General features: G+C 37.8%; 1 protein-coding gene across 1 annotated transcript in view; it reads left to right on the plus strand.

Annotated features, from left to right (window-relative positions):
- The window catches only part of LOC139142302 (connector enhancer of kinase suppressor of ras 2-like), a 100,219-nt gene extending 77,958 nt beyond the window's left edge, over positions 1-22,261 (plus strand). Inside the window, exons 9-17 of the mRNA XM_070712194.1 lie at positions 627-1,599; positions 2,323-2,371; positions 3,310-3,355; positions 4,160-4,320; positions 5,108-5,187; positions 6,487-6,695; positions 12,204-12,743; positions 14,557-14,759; positions 19,212-22,261. Coding sequence (XP_070568295.1) covers positions 627-1,599; positions 2,323-2,371; positions 3,310-3,355; positions 4,160-4,320; positions 5,108-5,187; positions 6,487-6,695; positions 12,204-12,743; positions 14,557-14,759; positions 19,212-19,562 — 2,612 coding nt within the window. The 3' untranslated portion in view covers positions 19,563-22,261. The remainder of the gene's footprint in view (positions 1-626; positions 1,600-2,322; positions 2,372-3,309; positions 3,356-4,159; positions 4,321-5,107; positions 5,188-6,486; positions 6,696-12,203; positions 12,744-14,556; positions 14,760-19,211) is intronic.
- The last annotated feature ends 380 nt before the right edge of the window (positions 22,262-22,641 follow it).

A 22,641-nucleotide genomic window follows, 5' to 3' on the forward strand; every position in this document is an offset into this window, starting at 1 on the left:
GGAGGGAAAGTTTAATGTTCATTTCATTGTGAATCAGCCAATGACAGTACAAAACACGCTCATTATATTGCCATCTTGTTTGATTATCTTGTGGTTTGTTATTTGCAAACTCTGTGTGATATATGCTTGTACTACCAATGATTTGGATCAGTCAGTATAGATCCTGAAACTGAAACTTGTAATTCACAGTGAGAATCCAGGATAATGTGACCTGCTAAGGGAGTAATACAAATAGCATTGAAAATAGTTTTGTGAAGCTTCTTTAAATTATAAATAGTTCACTGCAACTGATAATGCTATGGGTTGTGACCTTTGAACTCACTGTATTTCCAGTGTGACTTTACTCTTTTGTGTTCTTTTGAAAAAAAAAACATGTAATCTGGGCAGTGGTAAAATAAGATTTTGATCAGATTTTGAAAATCAGGACAATAAATTTTCAGAATCACAATGAGATTAGAAATAGGGAAGATGTTCCCTAGAGAAACTAGCATGGAACAAAAAGTGTCATTTTTAGCTCATGTTTGGTATATTTTGTAAAAATATACCAAAGAGAACTTATATGGTAAGTCTATGTCTGTATGTAAATATGTATATTTCATAATTGTCCACATTGTGTTTTTTGACAGTGAAAGCCTGGGAATCTATATCATTGGAGAAAAGAAATAGCCTCTCACAGGAGAGTAAATCGTCGGAGCAAACAGACAGTGGAGCAGAGATACTAGAAAACAAACAAACCTTCACCAATCAAATTGAGGTGTACATCGTTGGGTCCCAGGATAGCGCTCCAACGTTTCACAATCAGCTGGAAATAGCAGATATTGCAGAAAAAGTCAATAGTTTGTTGGTTGTGGAGGATGATGAGAATCCATTGATCAAAACAAGTAGTATTGAACATATTATAGGATACGACATTGCCGTTCCAAACGGGACAAGCTCTGAGAATAATACCTCACATCTTGCAATCAGAGACCAGGACAGTGCTTCACGGTTGAGATCATCGATACGATTGCAGACAGGCAACGACTCAGGTTTGAAAAATGACATGTTGAGGTCATCCATAAGGTTACAAACCGGCAACTACAAGAATGGGAAACATGACATGAAGGATATAAACCAGAACACAGCACAGGAAACAAACACAGCATTGGAAACGAACATAGAACTTGAAACAAAACTGGAGGCTGAGACACAAGAAATAAACACTAACCACAAACCATTTGTGCTTCTGGACACTCCAAAACCAAAGACATCTTCAATTTCATCAAAACGTGCAGCCAATGGTGATCAGGGAAGTCTTCACCAGGACAATAGCACAGTGCCAAAAATTAAGCAGCCAGTTTCACAAACTGAAAATAAGAAAAACAAAAGCCGAATGCCTGGATCACCCGAAGACATGCAATCGCCAGGCAGCCTGAGTAATGGAAATCCCTCTGAGAGTCTGACCAATGAACATTCTGAAAGCTCAGACAAATTTCTTCCGCTGCCCGCTGGATATGATAATAGATACAATCCACGGCTAGACATCCGCAGTCCAAGTATAAGGAGCGATGTTAGCACCATTTCAACCTTGTCATCATGGAGTACTCTGAGCAGCGATAGGTATGTACAGCATAAAAAACCAACAGAGAAGCAATTCATGTGTGATTATATAGTGTTTTGTTTCAGCAGATTTCATGCGCAATATACCAGCTTTGCTTATTTCTTGCAAAGCTACAACAATCATTGACCAAATTTCATGTGTTCAAAAGATGAATTTGGCTTAGATCATTTTCACAAGTGTTGGTATTTTCCATCATATTTATACATTGTGATATCTACATACTGTAACACTTTAAAAAAAAGAGAAAATCGGTCAGTCTGAAATGTGGAACCACCAAAACTTAAATGAGCCTGGATGTGTGCAATTTAAGGTAGTGTGCGCCTCGAAAGTGAAAGACTTAAACTTTTGCTAAAACTTTACCCAAGGATTCTTTCAACAATTCTCTTTTAAAATCAAGGATAAAAATTGGGGGTCACCATACAAACTTTAGTACTAGAGAAACAAATAACCTAAGATTTACCAATATTTGAAATTCAAAATGGCTGCAATCCCTGTGTTAACTCACTGCAGAAAAATAAATTTTCAATTTCGAAAAACTAAGAGAGTAAAAATGTTTCTTTCACCAGAGCTTTAAAGTGAACCCCCACAAGTGGTAAATCAGAAGATAATTTGGAAAGTTTGAGCGTCCTGGTATCTGCCCCCAAAGCACATTCTACCTTTAATGAATGCAAGAGCAAATTAAGACTTTTGTGGTCATAACCTTTTTGTTTCATTTCTGACAGTTACCAAATTCAATCAGTTGGCGGTGGTCCTGCGAGAATTCCAGATGAGGTATGTTGCATAACTCCAAATTTCACAGTATAAACAGACCACTCCATTCAGAAGGAAAAAATTAGTATGGATATGTATCTTCCAACTTGACACATTGCCCTATAGTCCTTCTCTTTTCAGATGTGGAAAGAATACAAGTCATACACACTGGAAATTATTTGTGTTATTGTCAGAGGTTTCAGATCTGTCATATTTGACACTTTTATACAAGTTTTGTTGTCCAATATAGTTTTTTGCTCAAACTCTCCATCTGAAAAGATATTGTATGTAAAATGCCAACTTGTTAGCATGAGCGTTATGTGTCTGTAGTGTGTAATGTTATCATGTTCATTAATTAAGTCTTGGCTCAATATTTGTTTGTCAACAATAATGTTACATGTACACATCACATATAATGCTTTGTGTTGGCAAGGTTTATATTACATCATACCTTGAGGAGGAGAATAGGAACATGCTCTTGTTTACAAACCAAAAAGAATTAAAATATTATCACAAGTGAGAACTGGTATCCCTCCCTTGATTTCATTTAGCCTGCATAGTTGAATCGTATGATAAAGTTCTTTTCTTCATTCCAGTTAATTAACCACCCTGCATCTAAATTGTTTATGCAGAGCATGCACAAATATGGACAGATATATACACTCATGCTTACATACTGGTACATACATACATACATACATACATACATACATACATACATACATACATACATACATACATACATGTACATACATACATACATACATACATACATACACACACACATATATTAAAGAGATTCGGTACATTTTGTATTTTGTATGATCCTTATGCATGACCTTTGTTGTCCGGCATACTGGAATCATCCTTTATATAGTGTCACTCAACAATGAAAAGAAGCTGAGGTCATGTGTATGTAATAATGGTAAACGGACTTTGCTTCTATCGTTGACTTACAGGTCAAACCAGAAAAGGTACGAAGAAGAAAGAAAAGACCAAACAGAGGTAAACAAAATCTAGCTGTGAAAATTTGTCCTTTGTTTGGGAGGTGTATTGTTATAGCCAGCACAGGGGCAATGATAAATTGGCCTGTCAGAATCAGTTGGCATATTGATAAATTGGCCTGTCAGAATCAGTCGGCATTTTGCCTTTTATACATGTTATCAATGTAATGTTCTGCCCATTTACTCAGTTTCACCCAAGTGTCACTTGTGCTGTCTGGTACAAGTCAACCTATGTCAGTACTTTGTGTGCTTTCATTGGCTTCTCATGAAATTGGGTCAGATTTGTGACATCTACCGGTAGTCCCAGCCTCACAGTTTTCATATGTTAAATAGTGAATTTCATGAAAGAGATTGCTAAACATGTATCAAAAAGAAATCAGAAAAGAGTTGCTTTCATTGATTTGTTTGTTTCTAGAGAATGCTAGTGATTTCTATAGCATGAACAATGTTGGCGTTTAGCCAACTTGCAACATATTTTGCATTGTAATCAATAGAGGGCGCTCTGTAACAATATCTTGTATTGCTGGTGGCTGATGGGCTAAGGTTCACAAACATTTCTCTTCTGGCTTAAAGAATTAAATTCATATGTCTTCTATATTTGGCATCCGTTGAATATTTTAGAAATGTTAGGATGATAGAGAATGATGTAAAATGGTGGATTGGAAGAGAAATTAAATACTTCAATCCTATAACAGAACTTGTACATTTCTGGTATGGTGTAATTGCATATATTATATGCACTATTATGCCATGGAGAGTCACACACTTTCAATGACAATTTTTGTAATTTTCTCCTGAAATTCAGGAGGAGCCGTTAGCAGAAGGATATCTTGCAAGGATCTAGGAATGGGAGAGTGTGAAGGATGGTTGTACAAAAAGGAAGAGAGACGAGGTTTCGGCAATAAGTGGTCTAAAAGATGGTGCGTGCTCAAGGACTACTCTGTTTTCATTTTCAAAGATAAAAGCGTAAGTTAAATTTTCATCTTCTTCATTTTTTGCTTCACAAGCTGAATTGCCAACTCTTATGAGTTACCTCTTTTAATGATTGACCATAGATGAGTAGCAGAGACACAGAAATGCATGCTTTCTTGTATAGATTGCTCTAAGATTGTTTTCGGTCCCTGAGGGCGCTCTTTGGTGCATGGAAGATCATTCCCTAGAGCTTCTTGACCAAGTTGATAATGTACACAAAATAGACCTTTGAGAGTGTATGCTTGGGGTTCTGTGTTAACAATGACGCTGACAGACACGAAAAATTTATTAGCTTCTTACTGATGACTGTATGTTGTGTTAGTACGCATCAATACACATCATCTACTGTAACTCATTGTTGCAAATGTCACTTTACACCTTTTAGAAATTATGAAGCCATGAAATTTTTAAGGCCCCAGCAATTTTTCAAGAACTTAAAATCAGGAAAAATGCTTAATTTGTTATTTTAAAGAAAATGGTTTGTGGTTTCCTTGAGGAATATAAGAGCAAACAGTCAAAGCTTTCAAGTTTTAGGCACACATTACAGATACTGTAATTAAGGACCTTTGTTTTTGTAATCAAGTTGATACTTAAAACACAGAATCCTTTTATAAATGATGTGTTGAACATTTCACTTCTCTTCAAACGTTTCCTTTAAACAAAGATCCAACAAGTAAGGAGGTATACTGCCTTCCTGATGGCAATAAGTGTGTCTCTGTGATCTGTTCAGATGACAGAAGTGCAAAGAAATGACCGCTGTCATGTTTTTCTTTTGTTACAGGCTCTGATTGCCAGTGGAGTGATAAGTCTTCCGGGATATAAAATAAGTCAGGCATCGCATTCTGATACAAAACGTGCACAGTGAGTATTCCTCTTGTTGATGGCTGTAGAAGAAAGTGAACTCATCAGATTAGAATTTAGGAGGCGCCATGATGCAGTGGTTAGGGTACTGATTCACTGTCAGAGCATGGTGAGATGGAGACTAGTATCGTGTTGTGCTTTTGAGCAAGGCACTTTACTCCTCATTGCTTCATTTCGTAATAGGTACTTCATCCTCATTGGTCCATTGGGTAATAGGTACTTCATCTTCATTGGTCCATTGGGTAATGGGTACTTCATCCTCATTGGTTCATTTGGTAATGGTATACTTCATCCTCGCTGGTCCATTGGGTAATAGGTACTTCATCCTCATTGGTCCATTGGGTAATAGGTACTTCATCCTCATTGGTCCATTGGGTAATGGGTACTTCATCCTCATTGGTTCATTTGGTAATGGGTACTTCATCCTCATTGGTCCATTGGGTAATAGGTACTTCATCCTCATTGGTCCATTGGGTAATGGGTACTTCATCCTCGTTGGTTCATTTCGTAATGGGTACTTCATCCTCACTGCTCCACTGGATAATGGGTACTCCATCCTATAATGGTCTTTTGGGCGTTGGATGATGGATTGAAAAAATAGAATTTCTACTCCATCTAAATTGGCACTTTATACATTGACTATCAAAAGCAAGTTAGTATGGGAGGAGAGCGAGGGGTTTAGGTTATGAAAAAATTGAATTACCTTAACTTCTGAAAACTGACCGTGGCCCAAAAGGAGTCAACCTTTAAATATTAATGGGTGATCAAAAATGATAAAAAGGAGAGAGCAAAATTGGTGTGAAATAAGTTGTTACACTCTTGATGCTATTGTAAACGATTAAACGTATATGTTATTAAAGTCTGCCGGTAAAAGTACAGAAATTTGTGAAAAAGGTGCGCATGCCTCGCAAAATTGAAGCATAAATCTGAAATTGAAACCTGAGAAAATCTTGCCCATCTGCATTTTTACTACTACCTCCAAATTTCTAAGTCTCCATCCCTATATCAGTGGGTACTTCTCCCTCTCAAAATGTAATGCTGCATCTCTTAACCTGTTCCAACCCTCAGTTCCCTGTAAACTGGTACACAATCACCATTGACAACAATAGGCTTGGGCAAAACCATGATGCTGAAAAGGTTAAATCAATGGGGTAATTTTTCAAGTGTTTATGTAAGGAGAGTATTATTCATAATGTAGGTTTCAAAATGTGACCTTGTTCACTTTTTTATGGTAGCTGGTGTAGTATTTATGTCAATGTTATCTTCTAAATTTTTGCGACATTCTGTTTCATTTCTCAGTGCTTTTAAGGTCTCCCATCCCAAAGTAAGGGATTTCATCTTTGCCTCAGAGACCCTTCATGATATGAGCAAATGGATGAACAAGCTAGGCCTGGCGGCAATCACCTACAACTACAAAGAAGAGGAGGAGAAACAGCGCAGACTTGCAGAAAGAACGATCTCTGAGAGCACAGAGCCTCCTCCTACTCCCTCGACACCAGCATCTCCAGGTAGGTTCTTGAAGCAAGCAAACTTTGTCACTTGATTGCTCAGCTATCTACAAAATGTCTACAAAGTTGCCTTCAGGAAAACACAGCTAGTTAACAAATCACTGGAAAAAACACAAAACTATTGCATGGCTACGCAAATCCCCCAAATTTAGGATGTCTTTCCTGCATGATAGTCAAAGGCCAGACAGTTATCTAAACATTACTGGTAACTCTGTTGCAATTTAGTGAGAAAATAATGTGTAGGGCAAATGGCTGTCCAAAATACTCAGAGGCAAAACTATAGCTTAGTAACAGATATTGCGCCCTCTATGGTGACTCTCAAAGTAAAATATTAGGTCATAAGTTGTTCATGCACCATACTTTGATTCCGAACAAAGTATATGTCAGGCATTACCATACAGCAGAGTCTTTACCTTCTCACAACTCCAATACAAACCCATTGCAGAAATCACTGCCTGGGGAAAGATGGCAGCTTTTCTGATCCAGGGAAGAGCCAAAGTCAAGAAAAATCAGAGAAAAGCACACCATGATTAGGAAAGTTTGAAAGTTTTCTGAGCATATTCAGTCACCCAACACTGCCTTTGACTGTCTTGGCTCTTTGATAATATGATCATTTCTTAACCTACAACCTATACACTTTGAGGTTATGAGAAGATGACTAGAGATTATCAATATATTGGCAGTATAGGAAATAAAGAACCCACTCAGTTCAATGCGAATCCACAACAAGTGAAACAGGGGTGCAATATAATATTGCTTTTACAAACACCAAAGGAAGTGCCCGCTACACAGGACGCTAGCTTTCCCACAATCCCATTCGATTTGTACCAACGCATATACGAATTTTGGTCGCTAGAGGGCGCTGTGAAGAATCTGGGAAATCTCAGACTGCCGCGTTTACAACAGCTGTAAGGGCATGACCCAGACCATCCTCGATCAAGGAACAATTTTTATAAAGTGCAATTTCTGCCGATTTTCATGGTTTTTTCGATTTCTTTCAGTGAAGCCATTGTTTAGCAATTAATCAGAACATTTTTGACCAAAAAGCTGTAAATTTTGCTGTTTTAAGCCTACTTCTTTGACATTTTCACTCCTACCCCGACGAAAGGAGTACAAGGCCATTTCTTGGAAGTCGACGGTAAAAGGTACGTTGAGATTATCGTGATTTTGTCCATTTTTTCTGTCAAAAATATGAATTTTAGAAAAAAGCAACGATTTCCTTAATTTTTGGCGCTTTTTCTTATCAACTGTGATGGTCATGAATTTGGAGAACGTACTTTTGTTAAGCAACTCGAGAGCTTTGCAATGGTATGCCGATCGCCCATATTCACCCAATGAATGCAGGAGGAGTAGGAATTTGACTATGAGCATGTAAAAACTACTTTAATTTTCTAAGTTTTACGTCAGTAATTAGCCTGTACAAAGGCAGGCTAGGCAGGTAGGCTACTGACATAGTAGGTTTTGACAACGGAATATTCCTGCAGTATCTACCTCCGGCAGTGCAGTGTACTATACTGCAGCTGTGACTGACCATGGCATGGCCACTGTACTTTTCTGTGTCTGTCAGTTGTCAGCATTTTACTTTCATGTTAAAAGGTTTAGGAAAAACACAAAGAACGAGACATATGTTTTTAAAAGATGCAGTGCAGTGTATCAGAATGCAAGATGCATACTGCGTCTGGCCATCTAAATATATGCCGTTATGCTTTGCAGTATAACCTTTCTGAACAAATGTAAATAAACATGTTTTTATTGTTGTTTGTTTGTTTGTTTGTTTATTTGTTTGTTTGTTTATCTATTAATCATTCTATTGTTTATTTATGACTTTACACAATGCCATCAATAGAAAATTTCACATAGTATTGTTTATTGATTTTTATTGTTATTTATTTTTTTTTGTTTATTTATTTTTTTAATGTACAAGAATGTTCATATTCTATGCATATGCAGTCATTATAAGTTCAAAATTTCACAGGAGAAGCAGCCAAAATTCAGGATCAGTTCTGTACAACCATCTGATTAAAATAGTCTTTGCCCAGTGCCCCCCACCCAGGTGACGCCTGATATCCATTTTCATTCGTTGATGGGACATTTCTATTCCTGAGCTGCTGTGTATATTAATTCCCTTATCTCTTTTCAGGAGTTGGTGTCCATGTGCAGCTACAGTATGCATATAATAGGTGAGTGATATGTGAGGTAACTCACAAATTATCCTTTTGACCCAGTTGACAGCATTGGAATGAAATGTTGAAATTAAAGAATCAAAATCTATGATATTTGTATTGTATTGATTGTTGATTAGTTTGAAAGTGCTTGCATCAAATTGTGTAATTGCCATTATGCTATTTAAAAGTCTATATTCCCTTATCAAAGATATGATTGTGCTTGCATATTTTGAATCGGTTAGAATTTTATTGCATCCACTGAGGACATCATTGTCCATCATGCGTGTGCATGCACCACCTTCGTAACCGCCCCCATATTTTTGACAATGCCTTTTATTCTTAAGAATGCTTTCAGTTGACAAACTCTACTGGTGGGATTTTCAGAGATATACATTGCATTCTCAATGGTAGAGAGGCTGTCTTGAATGGCTTTGTTTTGTTTGTTCTTTGATAGTCTGTTTTGTTCACTCTCCTACTTCCACAGACCTTTCCTTCACTGTCTTTTTTAGGAGGGGAATATTTTAAAAGTGTATTCATGTGGTTATCAAAACTGTGTATTTTTCTGTTGTATGGTTTTCAATCATTTTTGCCATTGTGTGTCTGTGATATGCAATTAAGTCACCTGCTTCACCTACTTTATTAATTTCTTCATCTATACTTTCATATTTTTTTGAAATCATCATCAGTCTGTCTCTATTTTTGACTTTGACACTCAGATTTTCTGGTTCTTTGCCATTGAGGATGCTCTCAATAGATTTCACAATACTGAGCTTTTCCTGTTCTAATTTTGCTTCACTGTTCCTCTGTTTTTGTTCCAGGTCTTTTCTATGGAGTTTCCCAGGACATTTGCAGATGCCTGTTGATACTTGGCCTCGTCGCATATTGCATACTGCACATTGAACATTTGTGTGTTGTTTTATTATTTACAATTAAAGATTCAATATTTGACTCAATACTGTCTGAAATATTAATGTCCATGTCTGTAGTCTCATTTATTTTGAAATCAAAACTGTCAACGGCAGCTTCAAGTTTCCTGTTGACTTTTGTCATGTCATCCATTTGTGTTGCTGTAAGCAGTTTTGTTTCATGATTTACACCATGGACTTCCACCTTCAGGTCAAATTGTTCAGACAGTTTACTTTCATATTGTTTTATCTCACTCTGTACAGATCCTGGTAGCTTGGCAAATTTTTGTACAAACTCAAGCTGCTTATCAATTTTTTCTGCCTCAACAAAGAGCTCATCTATAAGTTTTCCAATATTTCGCAATTTGGCATGAAGGTGGTCCATGGTGTAATCATTGATTGGATTATATGCAATTAGAGGATGACTGGTCTGACCAAAACTGTTAGTCTCTGCCCACTCAGTCATCTTTTCAAGCGTTACTGTCATTTCCCATTCATGATGTGGATTATGACATTGCTCCACAGATGTCAAACACAAATTACAAAAAAATTTAGTACTTTTTCGTTGCAAAACCAAATTCTTGTACTTTTCGTCACCCTCTAATTTTCGTCGATATACCACCCCTCTAATTGTATTTTTGGCCCAGCCCTCAGTCAGATTCAAAATAGGAAGTATGTCCTGTTGTATCAGTGTGTCACTTTCAGGTGCGTTGATGATGGCAAAGGGATACGGCTGGCATCAGACTGGGGATTCGGGTCTCGCCACACCTCTGCACCATTATACTTAATTACCCGAATTGCCCCACTTATTGCAAAAACTTTAAAATTTTGAGAAATCCCTTTGAAATCCTGAAAAGTATCGCCTCCCTCCCCAACAATCACTTCAAGTTTTTTACGTTCACACTCGTCTTCAATGTTAAAATCTAATTTATTTTCTCTTAATATACAAATTAAATGTTGCCAAATTAACCCCTCAAGATCCTTTATGTACCAACCCTTTTTATTCTTGCTCTCAGTTTCTTCAACCATCTCATGAAAACGTCTTAAATTGCTCCGCAAGGCACCAAGTCTTGGAATTCTGGAGACATTATTAGGTGTCCTGATAGACTTTTCAAGCCCATCATAGTCGGCTTCTGACAACCCCCCACCTAAATGAATAAAGATGTGTTCAGCCTCCTTGTCATTCCATAATGCTATGTTGTCAATATCCTCATTACCGTGCTGCTCATCATTATCTAGTGGTAGCAGGGTATTAGTTAAAGCAGTTTGAATAGGTTGAGGGAGAATATCTAGAGAAAGGGCTTCTTTAAAAAAATCAGTGTTAAAATAGATTTTGCAAACGTTTTGTCCCTTTTCATTCGTAATTGCCACAGGGTGGACTCATCATTTCCCGATATTTTTTCCCCAATAATCTGATGTTGCCGCAAAATTTTATTCATATAGGCCCTCCCACCCATGGATTTTTTAGAAATGGCTGATCGATCTGAACTAAATAGAACCGAGACAGCGGCATCAACATACTCCGTGTCTGCACCTGACTGACGTTTCACGTTTTCCACAAGTTTTCTTATGACCTGGCGAACCTTACCAAACCCTTTTCAACTACAAACGCAGAACATCGATTAAGTTCGTTTGCAAGTGCGGATCGGGCTTTCATTAATTTGAACTTGTGGAACACTCGACTCTGTTGAAAATTGTCCGGCTCATTGCCGCTGCCCAAACCGTGATCTCGAACCATTCCCCTAACAAACAAGTCACTTGTCCCGATAGCGTAAAATCGGCTGCAAACCATACGTAAGTTACAGAAGTTTTTCACTTTCATAAACTGAACATGATCATCATCACCTTTATTAAAAAAACAACAATACTGAAAAATTTCGGTTAAAACCTCCGATGGTAAGTCAACAATTGAACAAGGTCGCACAGGCTGTGCCACAGTGCCGATTTGCAGCGGCCGCGGCCGCGGACCAACCTCGTGTTCGCCTGATGATTGCTCTCGGGCCTTTTCAACACTCGATCTCCGCGCCTTTTGCGCCTGTTTCGCCCGCTTTGATGGCCTAGGCATATTTGACTAACTTATCTTTAGAAAATATCACAGAATGAGCGTTAAAAAACACGACGATGTCTGAAAGTACGTTTTCACAGAGCCGATCGGTCAAGCCACTCCGTACACATAGAGTGTCTAAGCGTAACTGAGCGTTGGAGATCAACCTGCGCAGTTGGTGAGAAAAGAATTGAGTTCTGCGCATTTCGATCTGCGTTGGTACAAATCGCATTGGATTGTGGGAAATTTTTCGTACCGTGCGCTAGCTATATAATTAAGGACTTTTGGATAAAGTTGACTACCATCTCCATATGATAGAATACTTACAGTTGTCATTCTGAGAAATATGTTTTGATGCCTTGTATTTCTAACACTTTTTCCTTTCATATAAAAGTCCCATACTACAGTGAAAGTGAAGGTGAAGATGACAAAATGACTTCTCCGACTAGTTCAGAAACAAGTTCCAACTCTGACCTATCAAAAGATTTGTGCCAATCTGGTGGAGGGAACCAACCAGAAGAGCCACTAGTTCACCGGGTGCAAGAATCTCAAAAGTCCCCAGGTGAAACAGAGGACCATCAAAGACCTGAATTGGAAGTTATAACAGTGACCAAGAATGTAAAAAGTGAAGGTGATGATGAGGAGACTGTGGGTCAGACACATGTTGAGTCCCAACCTCAGATTGCTGACTGTACTGAGTCAGAACTTCAAGGTCAACAAGAAGACCAACCGCAGTTGGAATCTCCAACGCAAGACGATGCTGCAGGCAAAACAGAAGTAGGTGCTCCAGCTGAAGTTCAAGATCAAACGGAGAGCCAAGCCCAGTCTGAAGATCAGGATCCTTCTGGACCTGAAGGTCAAAGACAGATGCAGACTAGCAACTATGTTGAAGGTCGTGCTACAGTTACTGGTGCTGTTGGTCACTCAGCGTCAGGTAAGCAGATCCCGCAATTATTATGAACATGTATTGTCTACCTTTAAACTGGTGCAGCACTTACTGGTAGGGACACAGGTGCTGTGCATGTCACTTTGGTATGTTTTCATGCCCTCCATATCTTGCTAATGACAAAGATAATTAAATATATGATAAACTTCATTATTGTTATGAAAAAAATGTATTCTACCAGTTATCACACCAAACTCACATCCAAGTTTTCTTGCAGGTACTTTTATTTTCCTAGAATGAAGTATTCCCTTGTCCAAATCAGAAGAAGAAAGTTAAACTAGTATTAGATATTTTGTACTCGGAAAAGTTGTGGAATTTCAACTTTTCCGTGTTAAGTCGTAGAAATATAATGTAATTTTTGATAAGGTCTGGAAATATGCATTAAATCAAAATTGTTGAATACAATGTACATGCAATGGATATTGTATGAAATGTAGATTGATTGATTAATTTTGCTTTTATTAGTCCCCACGGACACCGTCCGGGGGGACTTATAGGTTTGGTCATGTCCGTGCGTGCGTGCGTCCGTCCGTGCGTCCCGTCCGTTCACGCAGATATCTCTGAGATGCCTGGAGCGATTTCATTCAACTTGGTACAAGGATTACTTCATATGTCATACAGATGCACGTCAATTTGTTTTGTGATACGATCCAATATGGCCGCCAGGCGGCCATTTTATTACGATTTTTTCATGTACAGAGCCATAACTCAGGCATGTTCCAACCGATTTTATTCAAAGTTAGTACAAGGACATTGACCAATGTCATAGATATGCACATCAATTTGTTTTGTGATACGATCCAATATGGCCGCCAGGCGGCCATTTTATTACGATTATTCATGTACAGAGCCATAACTCAGGCATGTTTCGACCGATTTTATTCAGAGTTGGTACAAGGACATTGACCAATGTCATAGATATGCACATCAATTTGTTTTGTGATACGATCCAATATGGCCGCCAGGCGGCCATTTTATTACGATTTTTTCATGTACAGAGCCATTACTCTGGCATGTTTTGACCGATTTTATTCAGAGTTGGTACAAGGACATTGACCAATGTCATAGATATGCACGTCAATTTGTTTTGTGATACGATCCAATATGGCCGCCAGGCGGCCATTTTATTACGATTTTTCATGTACAGAGCTATTACTCAGGCACGTTTCAACCGATTTTATTCAAAGTTGGTACAAGCTTATTGACAAATGTCATAGCTGTGCACGGCAATTTGTTTTGTGATACGATCCAAAATGGCCGCCAGGCGGCCATTTTATTACGATTTTTTCATGTACAGAGCCATAACTCAGGCATATCTCAACTGATTTTATTCAAAGTTGGTACAAGGACATTGACCTATGTCATACATATGCACGTCAATCTGTTTTGTGATACGATCCAATATGGCCGCCAGGCGGCCATTTTATTACGATTTTTTCATGTACAGAGCCATTTCTCAGGCATATCCGCATGTTTCGACCAATTTTATTCAAAGTTGGTACAAGGACATCGACCAATGTCATAGCTATGCACATCAATTTGTTTTGTGATGCGATCCAATATGGCCACTGTGCGACCATTTTGTTACAATTTTTTTTCATGTCCTGAACCATAACTCAGACATGTATCAAGCGAATTCATTCAAAAGTATTTTTATCACAGACCTAATGAAGAGGACTCTATCCTCTCTGAGGACCTGTAATCAAAATACCCATTAACAAGTGGGGACTGTGTCATCAACGATGACTTGTTTATTAATTAATTAATTAATTAATTTATTTATTTATTTATTTATTTACAGGGGATGTCAACAAATCAGATGGACTCCTAAGGTTGTATGGGTCAGTCAAAAGTGCAAAGGTCAAAGTCGGAGGGGTTGAAAGTGCAATTAGGAAACAGAACATGTCACAGCCGGAAAGGCTCCGGACATTCTCCATAATGAGCAGAGATCCAAAGAAAAATAAAAAACTTCTGGAAAAGAGGGCCTTGGAGCGAACATTGAAGGTAACTGAATTATTGTACCTGAACAATGAAGTCAAAAGTATCAAGTTATGCTTCTATACAATTTTTTCAGGGCCTGTCCACATATAACAATTAATTGTTAGGCCAAATAAAAAAATATGTATGTTTCTGGTAACTTGATTGACCCTATAGAAAAACCTGCCAAAACTAGACGTTTTTGTTGCCATTTTCAAAAAATTTCAAGTAAATTCTCTAAATTGTACCGTATTTTATGGGTCTCAGCCAACAAAAATAAAAAGCTGAAAAATTTCCTCCAATATACTTACTGGAAACACACACATTTTTAATTTGGCCTGAATAGATCTGCAAATATTTAAACCCAGTCGGTGTTTTATTTTTCCTGTCTGCTTTCATCCAGTGAAAGCAAAATTTCAATGTATAGTTCTTCCATGTATTTAATTACACAGGACTATCAATTGTGAACACTGACTCATGACATTATACATGTACAAGCCTTTTTCAAAGTTTTTACTCCTCACAAGAAGTCTTTCAGTCCTCCTACAAATAGTTTCCTCTGTTGGTTATGAACTGCTCACCACTAATTCCATGTGAATGGGTCTACAATCACCACTGATGTTATAATTGGTTTGGGACCAATCATAGCAGTGAAGGAATTAAATGGAAAGTTACAGGACCATGGGCACACAATAGAGGGATCACTGATGACGCGGCCATTTTCGTACACTCAGTGTTGGCGCTAGGAATTTTTTCATTGTAGCCACAGTCTGTTAGTGTGGCTAAAATGATCAAAAATTTTTTTAGCCACAAGCAATTTTTATTAGCCACACCCAACAAATCAATTTCACATACAAATTGCACAAACCCTATTTTCAATAACGTTTGTACTTTATTATCCAAATGTTGGGCCAGGGCCGGGCCAGGGCTGTTGTACATACACTTTAATTCCTTGACAGATAAACTGCTGAGCACATTTTCTGCCAATTTTATAGCTGCAGATAATAATGACCAGGAGCACGGTAAAACTCCAGGTCCTTTGTGAAAGTTGTCTGTCCTTCAATTAAAAAAATATTTATTAAACAAAAATTGGTCTTAACTCCATTCAGATCCAAATTCATGAATGCTGGTTAACTTATAAATTGACCCCTCTCTTTATAGACAGGGACAAAAAACTTTTGTTTATTTTTAACCTTTATTATGACACAAACAACAAATAGAGTTCTTGGAACAAAACTTGCACAACATGTTATGAAAAAATCATCAAAGTCTAATCATTGGCCATAATTGTTCCTCTTTTTTATTTTTTACATGATTTAAAAATGCTTTATACCGTTATCTGGTGATCTGGATAAAATTACAGCGATTGCCTGACTATGCAAAGCATTGTCCATAAGTATCAATGACAAAGAAAACTATTGGTATTAAAAAATTGCTTAGGTTTTGAAAATTAGTTCAATTCGCAGACTCAGTGAAAAATCAAAAGAGCAGTTCGTCAATACGACAAATCTATGATCAACCGACTTACCTGTAGTCTCACATTATACTTCCATGCACAGACAAAAACCTTGCTGAAATTTGTTCGACCATGTTCTAGACCGTGGTTCGTCTGTCTTTGTTCTCTTCTCGGTGGTTTCCTTATTTCCTTTTTTAGTCCCCACGGACACCGTCCGGGGGGACTTATAGGTTTGGTCATGTCCGTGCGTGTGTGCGTGCGTGTGTCTGTGCGTGTGTGCGTGCGTCTGTGCGTCCGTCCGTCCGTCCGTTCACGCAGATATCTCAGAGATGCCTGAAGCGAATTCATTCAAACTTGGTACAAGGATTACTTCATATGTCATACAGATGCACGTCGATTTGTTTTTTGATACGATCCAATATGGCTGCCAGGCGGCCATTTTATTACGATTTTTTCATATACAGAGCCATAATTCAGGCATGTTTCAACTGATTTTATTCAAAGTTGGTACAAGGACATTGACCAATGTCATAGATATGCACGTCAATTCTTTTTGTGATACGATCCAATATGGCCGCCGTGCGGCCATTTTGTTACGATTTTTTCATGTACAGAGCCATAACTCAGGCATATCTCAACCGATTTTATTCAAAGTTGGTACAAGGACATTGACCTATGTCATACATATGCACGTAAATTTGTTTTGTGATACGATCCAATATGGTCGCCAGGCGGCCATTTTATTACGATTTTTTCATGTACAGAGCCATTACTCAGGCATGTTTCTACAGATTTTATTCAAAGTTGGTACAAGGACATTGACCAATGTCATAGCTATGCACATCAATTTGCTTTGTGATACGATCCAATATGGCCGCCATGCGGCCATTTTGTTACGATTTTTTCATGTACAGAACCATAACTCAGGCATATCTCAACCAATTTTATTCAAACTTGGTACAAGGACATCACCTATGTCATACACATGCACATTGACTTGTTATGTGATACGATCCAATATGGCCGCCGTGTGGCCATTTTATTACGTTTTATCATGTCCAGAACCATAACTCAGACATTTATCAAGCAAGTTTATTCAAAGTTCGTACAAGGAGATTGACCAATGTCATACATATGCATTTTAATTTGTTTTGTGATACGATCCAATATGGCTGCTGTGCGGCCATTTTGTTATGATTTTTTCATGTACAAAGCCATAACTCAGGCATATTTCAACGATTTTAATCAAAGTTGGTACAAGGACATTGACCTATGTCATACATATGCACATTGATTTGTTTTGTGATTCGATCCAATATGGCCACCATGTGGCCATTTTATTACGATTTTTTCATGTCCTGAACTACAACTCAGACATGTATCAAGCGAATTTATTCAAAAGTATTTTTATCACAGACCTAATGAAGAGGACTCTATCCTCTCTGAGGACCTGTAATCAAAGCACCCATTAACAAGTGGGGACTGTGTCATCAACGATGACTTGTTTTTCGTAAGATATTTTAAACCTAGTTTCTTTCCCAGCTGAGAACAATCAATAAACTATTTGTAGTTGGCAATCGTAGCTGCCCGCAAGCCGCATCGCATCGTACCGTGCATTCGTAACACATTTGCATTGTTTGGGTGTCTCGAAACTACCCAAACCGTACACGGGCCGGAGTATACAAACTGGGGATCTTGAAACTTTTTCACGCATGCTCATTTAAGCTCTGGGCAAAGTCCAACGCCATCATTTCAGTCTGTCAGTTGCATGGTCAGGAACTCTGCCGTCGATCATCGGTTGACGTACGACAAAGCAACGAATTATTTTGTTCAAAGGCTAGATATTTAAATGACTGAATATTTCGATAGTCTGACCGATCTAAGGGTTATTTTGATACGTTAAAAGTGACAGAACCGGCGTGATTAACGATGATGCACGCTGTTTTGAATACGTTGTGGCTGCGTGAACTCAAATTACCCTTTTGCTTGCATCCTCAACGCGACGGAAGTGGTCAAATGTTTCGTACGATGCTTGCAGCGTCTATGCTGGAAAATTTGGATTGCGGAAAATAACGTAGACTTATTTGTAAAAACGACTAGTTGTTAGAATAGTAGGCTACATAAATTATCCAGTACATATTTTGGATCGATCACAATGAACACCCGCATATCGAAATTATTGGTCCTTCGAGAAAACCGTCAGTCTGGGATCGCAGGACTGACGTGACTTTCGAAGGCGTCTAGGGTCAACACGGCACCCAGTCAAGAGCTTTCGCCATGCGTGGCGAAGGCGTAGCAATTTTTTTTCGCCACATCGGACATTTATTCGCAATTTGCGACTGTGGCGAACGTTAGCGCGAACCCTGACATTGGGCAGGAGTTTTTGAATTCTCATAGCATCACTTTGACTGTATGATAAATTTGAATAATCATGATGGTCAGTTTCGTGACATATGCAAAGAGAGGTCAAATGGTCGTACACATTTGAAACATATGCGTTCTCTGACAAAAAATGGAACATTATTTCAGTTTCTTTTCAACTCAGGTTTAGTCGCTGTATATTCACAGACATCATATCAACGACAATGAACGCCTAAAACATGGCAAAATTATGAGATTCTTGGACCAAACACGGCACGTCTGATCAGTAGCGTGGCTTTTTGACATTTGCATAGATTTACGATAATCCGGCTTTTATAGGGGAAGTTCCTGATTGAGGTATATCAAACCATGCATGATTTGCAACACCACAGGGTGCCAGGTCCTGATGGGCAAATTATATTTCTCAAGCCTCAGCTGTAGCGTTGCCCATCTCAATGATGATGATGTATTACATGTGAATGATAATAACAGTTTGTATGACACTTCAACACTTTCATCTCAATGGTTTGGTCCAATGTCATTGTTATTAACAGTGATCCTGGACCTGTGCACTGGGAAAAAGGGGTGTGACTGGGTTACAGCATTGACAAGAATGATGTGAATTTTCATTGATCATCTGCTCACTATGTTTGTTATTCCAGGCCAAAGAGGGTGAACTACACGATATTGAGAAGTTATTGGACAGCAACATCACTGGTGAGGCTCTGAAAGAGTGGAAGGAACAACATGCTGATTTGTTTGTCAAACGCAAAGATGACCCGTGGAAAAGCAAGAAGAAAGCAGCTGAGCGGAATGCAAAGTCAAGTCCCAAGGCAAGTCCCAAGGCAAGTCCCAGTGCCAGTCCCAAACGAAATCCAGTTTCGGAGAAGAAAAAGAAAAAACAAAAGCAGTTGAGGAAGTCTGCCAAAAGTGAACGAGAATCAGATATGTATGAAAATAACAATGATGAAGATGATGCAGATGATAAAAGTTATCATGAGACTCATCTTTGAGTGACCACCAGTGCATACTATTCCTGCCCATCCCACCCCCACCCCCTAGTCCCAAAGGCTTTAGAGGAATGGTATGATCTGTCCTTATTCAAACTGGAATTACCCATTTCTCTAGTAGGGATGTAAGTCGTGATGGGCATACATGTATGACACATAGAATCATACATTTGGAATCAATAGACTGAACAGTGTAGTTTAATACAAACAGAATATGTAATCATCTGACAGAACTATACAGAAAAAGAATTCAATGTTATTGAAATTTTTATTTTGTATAGGCTTTTGAATAACTATAATATACAAGAATTAATGTGGCAGTGTTTACCCACATAATTTTTGCATGGAAAAAAGACCATATTTTGTAAAATTTAATCTTAAAAGAATAACTATATAGTATCATGACAAAGCAGCTCCATTTTAAATGGATGTGAAATTTTGTGGAAAATGAAAAGAATGTAGATAGCCAAATGTTTAATATTTTTAATGCCAGAAAATGGCTGAAGTTGATAAATTTTTAAAACATGATAAAAACAGTGTATGTATGTTCAGAAGGATCATTACAATGAATTATTTTTTTAGCATCCTTTCTAGTATGTTTTATTTCCTGGTTAAAAATTGTGCAGAAAATTTTTGTCAAGATATTTTAATATTGCCTGTTCAGTTTCGACCAAACTGATATGTATTTCAATTCCTCAGAAAAGTTTTTTTTTTCTGCAATCCATAAAAGTGTGATATATTAAGGTAGAGGGATATTTTATATTTGTGGCCAGTGGATTTGAAGTTGGGATTTTTATTATTTCGGGGTAATGGATTTTATGTGATATACTTGGATGTCTTCAATGACAGGGATGGAATTTTAAGCTCATACATGCTTTGCTGCTGTAATTTTGAATATCAAGCATTTCTCCGTTGCATGTTTTCGAATCAAAAATCAAGGCAGTTAAGTACTGTGCAAGCAATATGTCTCTGCTAGCCGTAAGTTATTAGTAATTTGACTCCTGAACTCTTCCATTGCATCAAGCTATCCCTCCAGGAGAGTTTTAAGTAGTCAACAAACCAAGCATATGCAGTGTGCTGAAACTATTTCAGTGATTGCATTAGATTCTAACGCTTTAGTAACATTCAATGGTTGCCCACTTTGTGTCTCAAATTGTAAAAAGCTGATATTCTATGCCATCCTTACGGTTTGATTTTATAGCTCCTAGAAAAATTTCCTATTCTTCAGTGCAAAAATGTGCTTTTCTGCCCCACATTGCATCAGGTGTACTTTAATATTTGACGTCCTTCCACTTAACCCTCTGAGCGCAAAAGTCTATTTTTGTCCCCTTTACAAAATAAAACCCTCTTCAATTTTTCTCAGATTTTTGCCAAAATTTTGAGAAAAAAAATGAAGCAAATGAAATGTGATGTCCATTTGGTACAAAATTATCAAAAAATTACAGAAAAATTCATAAAAATTGGTAAAATTTTGCACTAAAATTTTGGCGGGAGAATATTACAGCGCTCAAAGGGTTAAAGGGCCAGTGCCTATAACTGTTGATGACTTTTTTCACTATTCTTTTGTTTAATGCCGACTACAGTTTCTTGCTCACCACCCCAAAGCATTTGGAGAGACGGTATTCAGCTTGTCAACTCAGCCTGAACATGTGTAAACTGCAATGTTATTACTGACAAGTGAATTCTGATCTGGAGACTGGAATTCAAATATAAACAATGACAGTGCTATTTTCCACTCGTAGACACTGTGTTGGCAAGCTGAATGGTTGGTATTCAAATATGCTTTTTGGAGAAGAAAAAAATGCAACTGGCATACATAACAAATATAGTGAAAAAGCATCAAAAGTTACAGCTACGTGACCTTTGATATGTAAATCTTTTATTCAGTATTAAATTATAGCTTTGTCTAAACCATTGAATTTTGTGACGTCATGCCCTCAGATTATTACTGATAATGTATCCGATTATCCAGCATTGTGGCCCCATATGTTTTCTACATCTACAAATTCACTGGCATCGCCAAAACCATAGACCCCCTAAAAAGAGGGTCTGTGCCAAAATTATAAAATAATAGCAATAATGTATGCCGTCCTGGCCCATATTGGACTCAAGCATCTTTGCACTGAATAATGTACTCGGCTTCACCTTGTACATTATGTCATACAAAGTTTGCTACTGTTCAGTATAGGCCGGGAGGGGTACATTATTGCCTAAATAAGCATCACACCCACAAGGTATATACAGGTATATGATGCCTGACACGCCCCAAAAGAACCAGGATGTACGACCTGACAACGACCTCATACTGTAGACAGTATGTAGTTATTTATACTAGAATCTCATTGAATCATGTCAAAGGATAATGTGGTTTATCACCGTCTTTAAATTTGCATGCACTGTGCTTTCCAACAGTCTAAACTTCAATAGCTCGATTATGTAATTTGACTACAAATGGAACATATTTACTTTAGGTTAATTTAAACTAGCATATTATATTGCTGTCAAATCAACATTTAATTTATTTATAAAGCATGTGTATACATATGTGGTGGTATTTAAAAATGTAAACAACTTTTTAACTGTATACAGGTTTCAGCAAAGTTGAGTTAAAATTTTCAGGATGACCACAGAAATTCGTCCACTTGGGAAAGTAGGAGTGTTGAAAATTCAGTTTTTCACCGTGATCTATGGTTGCCGCATAGGTGTAACTATGGTTGCCACATAGGTGTAACTTTCAAATTGTGATCATTAACACATCAAAGCCAAAGTGACAGAAGAATTTACATTTGAAGTTCATTTTACTAGTGGGTGTTTTAAACTGTTCACCCCTGATTCCCTGTAAACAGGTCCACAGTCATCATTGATAACAACAGATTTGGACCAAACCATGGCGGTGAAAGGGTTAAGAGAGGTCACAAGTACATGCAGGATGGCAAGTTTTAAGAAAGTTGACTTTATCTAATGAAAAATATTGTCATCAGATTATAGGTCATGGGGTGCAAACAAACTTATGTTTTACATTAACTGACAGATCATTTTTCGAAAGTTTGAGACCAGTTGTTGGAAGATGTACATCTGCCCA

The sequence above is a fragment of the Ptychodera flava genome, chromosome 10 (genome assembly GCF_041260155.1).
Source record: "Ptychodera flava strain L36383 chromosome 10, AS_Pfla_20210202, whole genome shotgun sequence".
Taxonomy (NCBI): Eukaryota; Metazoa; Hemichordata; class Enteropneusta; family Ptychoderidae; genus Ptychodera; species Ptychodera flava.